This window comes from Gopherus evgoodei, chromosome 7, assembly GCF_007399415.2.
Source record: "Gopherus evgoodei ecotype Sinaloan lineage chromosome 7, rGopEvg1_v1.p, whole genome shotgun sequence".
In the NCBI taxonomy this organism is placed as follows: Eukaryota; Metazoa; Chordata; order Testudines; family Testudinidae; genus Gopherus; species Gopherus evgoodei.
The window spans coordinates 70,596,637-70,602,636 of NC_044328.1; the positions used below are offsets into that span (position 1 = coordinate 70,596,637).

A 6,000-nucleotide genomic window follows, 5' to 3' on the forward strand; every position below is an offset into this window, starting at 1 on the left:
TATCAACAAGATTAAGAGCTGACTTGATTACAGTGTCTAAATACCTTCACAGGTAGAAGATATCAGGTTCTAAGGGGACCTTTAATCTATCAGAGAAAGACATAACAAGAACAATGGCTGGAAGCTGAAGCCAGACAAATTCAAATGAGAAATTAACAAATTTTTAATAGAAAGAGTGATCAACCACTGGAATGAACTCTCAAGGGGAGAATAGATTCTCCATCTCTTAGTGTCTTCTGATCAAGACTGGATGCCTTTCTGGAAGACATGCTGTAGTCAAACGCAACCCACTGGGCTTATCACACAGGTACATGGGTGAAATTTAATGACTTGTGATAAACAGGAGATCAGACTAGGTGATAGAGTGGTCCCTTCTCGCTTTACACTTTATGAATCTATGAACCTTCTGGGAACTGCTGCAGAAACCAGAATCAAGGATTCTAGGTTGCCTTTGAAGAGAAACAGGTGGAAGCAACTGAATTACAGAGAGCTTGCATTATGCAGTGGGCTAGATATGCCCTGCGAGAAATCTGAAGAATGACCAGCAATGAGACCTAGTTAGAGGCAGAAACTTTCATGAGTCTTTGCAGTGAGATATTTTGTTTAGGTGATCTGAGGTCTCATAGTACCAATAAGACAACATATCACCAGGACTAGGGGTTAATTGGTGCTCTAAAAATAATACACAGATAGATTAGGTAAAATGATTATGTACACTTAGATTAGAGCATTAGAATGATTATATTAAATTAGATTAAATATCAGGTAATATTTGTAATATTTTAACTGGAGTTTGTCCTCCTTAAGGCACACAAAAGTATGTCATAATTCTTATTTTTTGCCTTGGCCTATATTCACATGGCGCACAAAGATACCCTTGGCTAGTCTTCAGTGTCTTCATAGGGACTTTATGTTTCATTCAGGCTTAGTAGGCCTGGCTTTATCTTCAAGAACAAACAGTTATTGTTGCAGTGACATAGGAGTGAACTAGTTTAACCAACGACCTCATGTACAAGAATCTAGGAAAATACATTACATAACGTATGCTAAAGACAGAATTTTTTTACCCCCTCCACCAAAGGATGTAAGCTAAAAATGGACAATTTGAGGCAAACAATTTGAGGCAAACTTGACACAAAACAGATATTTCACTGTGTACAAATAATAGCTCTTGGCTGATAAATGGAAGGGAATTTTAAGGCTGTTTGCATTGTCATGAGATCACAGCTTGCAGAACAAGGTTCCACCGGATGACTGATTTTTGAAGGACATGCATTAAGGGACCAAGGTATAGATTTGAGGGGTGATATTTGCTCCCTGCTAATAGAGCTGTTTGTTCTTACTCCCTATTTTTTTATTTTTATGGGGGACTGGGGAAAACCAGAGTTTTTTTCCTTCCCCTGTCACCCCCCCGAAAAAAATTCCCCTGAAGCCCTTTCAGTATTGGCAAAGAACATAATTAAGCAATGACACTGAGGTGAAATGTGAATTCTTTATAGTATACAGTGTCCAGCCTGTTTTTTCAGATGTTTATAGAATCTTCATTAACTTAAGAGCTTTGCTAGATAACAGAACTGAAGCATGGCATCAATGGCTAAGATAAGGCTTGACAACTGACAAGAGGCTGGGGTTTGCAACAGACTGGAACAGAGCTCAAGTTGTTTGCCTTCTGTTTCCCTTTCTTCTGCCTCTAAATGAAAGGAGAGGGCTAATCAACTGGAATATCCCTCTCTTTTTTCCCTTCTCCACTGGAAAGTGAACAGATGAAAAATGCACTATTTTGGGGTGATGGCTGCATTGTCTGTTTTCAACATCATCACTTGTTTGGCAAGAGGCAAGCCCTTGGAAGCCTGGGGCAAATTATCAGCTATGGAGAACTCTGATAAATCCTTTGGTGATCCCGGAGAGGTGGAGGGCGAGACCCATTTCAACTTTAAAACCTTCCTGGAAAACATGAAAGCTGATTTCCTGAGGAGTTTGAACTTATCGGGCATCCCTTCGCAAGAGAGGTCTAGAGAGGAGCCACCACAATTCATGATTGACCTGTACAACAGATATGCCACTGACAAGTCTTCCATCCCTGCATCCAATATTGTGCGGAGCTTCAGTACTGAAGGTATGAGATGTTTTAAGCATATAGGTTGGGGTTTTAAGAGACGCATGAGAGTCAGTTTCAAATCCAATTGAAATTCAAAGGGAGTTGGGAACCTAATTCCCTTAGGTTTCTTTGAAAATCCTAGCCATAGTCTGTTTTGTTATCCTTTCCACTGCTCCCTATTTTATTATAATTTTCAAGGTCTTAAGTCCTTTTCTCTGATTTCACATTGTACCATTTCCCCTTTCTTTTCATACCAATTCAGTTGAGTCACCACAACTTGGTAACCCGGCACTTGTTTCTCAAAGCTAGAGATTTTGGGCTGAGCTGCACAATTTGGGTCTAGATTTTGGAACATTTGAAGATGTTTGGCTCCAGGGTGTTGCTCCAGCCCTTTGCAAAGATAGGAGCCGAGCGGGAAATATGGCTCCAGATTTCAGTTATGAACATCCGCCCTCACCCTCAGAGTTCTGGAGTGCTTGGATCCGGCCCAAAAGGTTCAGGCCCTGCTCAGCTTAGCCCATCAGTAAAATGTCCATCCATCCAGTGCTTAATCTGTACCAGGGCTTGCCAGGGCTCAGCCCAGCACGTCTGAGCTTGCTGCATTAGTTATGAATGTAAAAAAATTTGCTTGAGCCCTGGGACGTAATTGCTTGAGCTCCAGCACCTCTTTCATTATAAATTAAACACTGTGTCCATCTAAGATAACATACAACTAAAAGATTTAAAAAGCCCCATCAAAAGAAGCAATAAAAGCGGAGGGTGGGGGAGCTTAAGTGAATTTAGTGCTGGCAAAAGGAACCAGCCAAGAAGAATCCAAGCTTCCATTTATTTACAGACTAGACCCCTTACAAACAGCACTACAGCCATCTCCACATTCCCCCACAACCATCTCCAACACAGAAGGACCCTTATAGAGTGCAGTCTCCATGGCTGCATCCTCTGCTCCCATTGGCCATTGTGAAGATGTTTTTGGCAGGGTGGACACTTGTCCATTAGAAATTGGACTGACACCCATCCACTCATCTTACATAGACCAGTAGACAGCTATTAGCTGGGGGTAACTTCCCAAAACACAACCAGCCTGATCTTTCAGACATGCCTAGCACCTCCAGCTCCCATGGACTTCAGCAGGAATTACAGGTGCTCTACCTACCTCTGAATATCAAGCCCTACCAATCTGGGCTGAAACTGAACCAGGGACTTAGAGGTGAGAAGCTCCATATCCACCAAGCTAGCCAGAACCTGGAGCTTCTAATTCAGACTTTTAAAGGATGGATTGTCTTCTCTAATTCTTCCCCAGTGCAAGATGCTTTTGTGCTAGCAGTATTGGGGAACTCAGCTAAGCTGGCCCAGGAGAGCATAAACTAGAGATATAAATTACAGCTCCCTACACCTGAGAGGGGGGTTGAAGGGGGATTCAACCAAGGCCAAGGTAATGGCAGTGGGATTTGTATTACAAGCCTCCATGGAGGTTTACAGCTTTAATTCCTGCCAGTGCTCTTTAGAAAGGCCACATGGCAGAGCCTCTGTGGGAAGCCACTACGTTTGCACACTCCCCCGCTGCCCCGGTCATGTCCCCATTACAAGCCAACACCACCTACTTTCAGGGCTATGCTGTCTCCTTATGTGTGAGCATGCCACACTCATGCACATACAGAGCATAAATGAAGGTGTGGTTACTGTGGACCTCTGCAACTTGATCCCCAGTGGAGTTGCCACCATTAGGGACTGCCATCTGGGTTTTAAACCCATAACTCTGGAGTGAAGCCAGTCCATTTTATTTCATGCTAGTGGCCATGGTGTAACTTCACACCCAGCAGCTTCTAGTAGAGGGTGGGCATTTCTTCTGAAATATAGCATGCAGCTTGCTAAATGCTTTTGTCCTCATTGGGTTCGCCTCTCTCATAGGAGGCAGGGTGACAGCATTTCTTAATTTCCTGTTGCAGATGTTGTTTCTATGGCTTCCCTGGAAGAACACCCAATTCAGAAACACATCTTGCTCTTCAACGTCTCTATCCCACGGCATGAAGATATCACCAGGGCGGAGCTGAGAATCCACATATCCTGTAATAGGGACATTGGGCCTCTTTCTAGACTGGAAGGCAACATGGTCATTTATGATGTTCTGGATGAAGACCTCTGGGAAAGTCCAGAAAGCACCAACTCATTCCTTGCCACCCAAGATATCCAGGAATGTGGATGGGAAATGTTTGAGGTGTCCAGTGCTGTGAAAAGATGGGTCAGGGCAGACAAATCAAAGACTAAAAACAAGCTTGAAGTTGTTGTTGAGAGGAAAACTCTGGGTGACTTCGCTTGTGGGAAGCTGGACATCAGTATTATGCCCGACACTAAAAATTTGCCCTTGTTAATAGTGTTCTCCAATGACCGCAGCAACGGGACCAAGGAGACCAGAGTGGAGCTCCGGGAGATGATTCTTCATGAGCAGGAGAGTGTGCTAAAGAAGTTAGCAAAGAACAGCACTTTGCCTGAAGAGGAAGAGGAGGCAGAGGAGAAATCCTTATCCGTCCCTGGACTTCACCAGCCTTCATCTAGAAGCAAGAGAAGCGCTGGTACCAATCACTGCCGGAGAACCTCCCTCCGTGTGAACTTCAAAGACATTGGTTGGGATTCCTGGGTCATTGCGCCGAAAGATTACGATGCATTTGAATGCAAAGGGGGCTGCTTTTTCCCTCTGACGGACAACGTGACCCCGACGAAACATGCTATCGTTCAAACCTTAGTGCACCTCAAAAACCCCAAGAAAGCTGCCAAGGCCTGTTGTGTTCCTACCAAATTGGATTCGATTTCCATCCTCTACACTGATGATGCTGGGGTACCCACTTTGAAATATAACTATGAGGGGATGAAAGTAGCAGAATGCGGGTGCAGGTAGTACAGGGCAGCAGCTTTGACAGCAAGATCCAACCTTTCTGCTGTTGTGTAAATCTGTACATTAATGATGTAAATGTAAATCCACACAGGCAAGCTTTTTTGTTTTTAAAACCAAAACTTTCGAGAATGGCAGTCACTGTAAATAAATTGCACATAACGGGGTACAATGAAACCCATGTTACAATATTGTGCAATTGAAAGCCTAAAACATTATTTAATAACAGACTGCAATTCATCCTGCAGAATCTGAATATGGTTTTCTGTTAATTTAATTAAACTTTGTGGTTGCAAATCGCTGGATTTGCCAGTCTGGTTCTTGATTGTCAGAGCAGTCTAAGTGATTGAGAAGCCCAACTGATTTTAATGGGAACTGAGGCTCTAAGGCCCAGATCCACAAAGGTACTTAGGCGCCTACAACCCAGTGCCTAAGTCCCAGTTTCAGGTACCACCATGATCCTAAAAAACCCTGCTCAGCTGCCGCCTAATGCCATAGACACCTAAACTCACTTGACACCCAGGTTTTTGCCGTTAAGGTTTCCTAGGTGCCTATCTCCCACCTAAGCCCCAGAGCAATCCATGAGCCAGCAGAGACAGGGGCCTCCCTGAAGTCTGGCCTTTGTCACTGAGCTCCACGAGAACACTGAGGATTAGGACACAACCTTCTTGTCAGGATCTCTGATTGGCTGGCTTCATGGGGGAGCTTAGGCAGCCTAGTGTACTGGCTTTTGTGGACCACATTCAAAGGTGCCTTCCCCTACCAGATTGTATAGGAGCCTTTCTAACCATAAGTATAGTTAACACTGGAACAGGTTGTCAGGCAGCCTACATCACTGTAGTAACCTCAGGGCAGACTGTTAAGAAGCAGGGCACAAATCCCAGAATGCTTGTGAGCTCCATCCTTAGATTTCACCAACCAATTATCAAGGGTAAACTGCTCAAGCACTGTAACAGCCTTAACATGGAAACAGCCAGTGCCCTTGGATACTCCAATCTGTCTCACCAGCCAGGTA

At 44.0% G+C, this 6,000-nt stretch overlaps 1 protein-coding gene across 1 annotated transcript; it reads left to right on the forward strand.

The window, feature by feature from the left end:
- Nucleotides 1-1,770: 1,770 nt before the first annotated feature.
- Nucleotides 1,771-4,991, forward strand: GDF2 (growth differentiation factor 2). Its single transcript, XM_030570834.1, has 2 exons — nt 1,771-2,116; nt 4,045-4,991. The coding sequence occupies exons 1-2, from the start codon at nt 1,771-1,773 to the stop codon at nt 4,989-4,991; spliced, it is 1,293 nt and encodes a 430-aa protein (XP_030426694.1).
- Nucleotides 4,992-6,000: the final 1,009 nt, after the last annotated feature.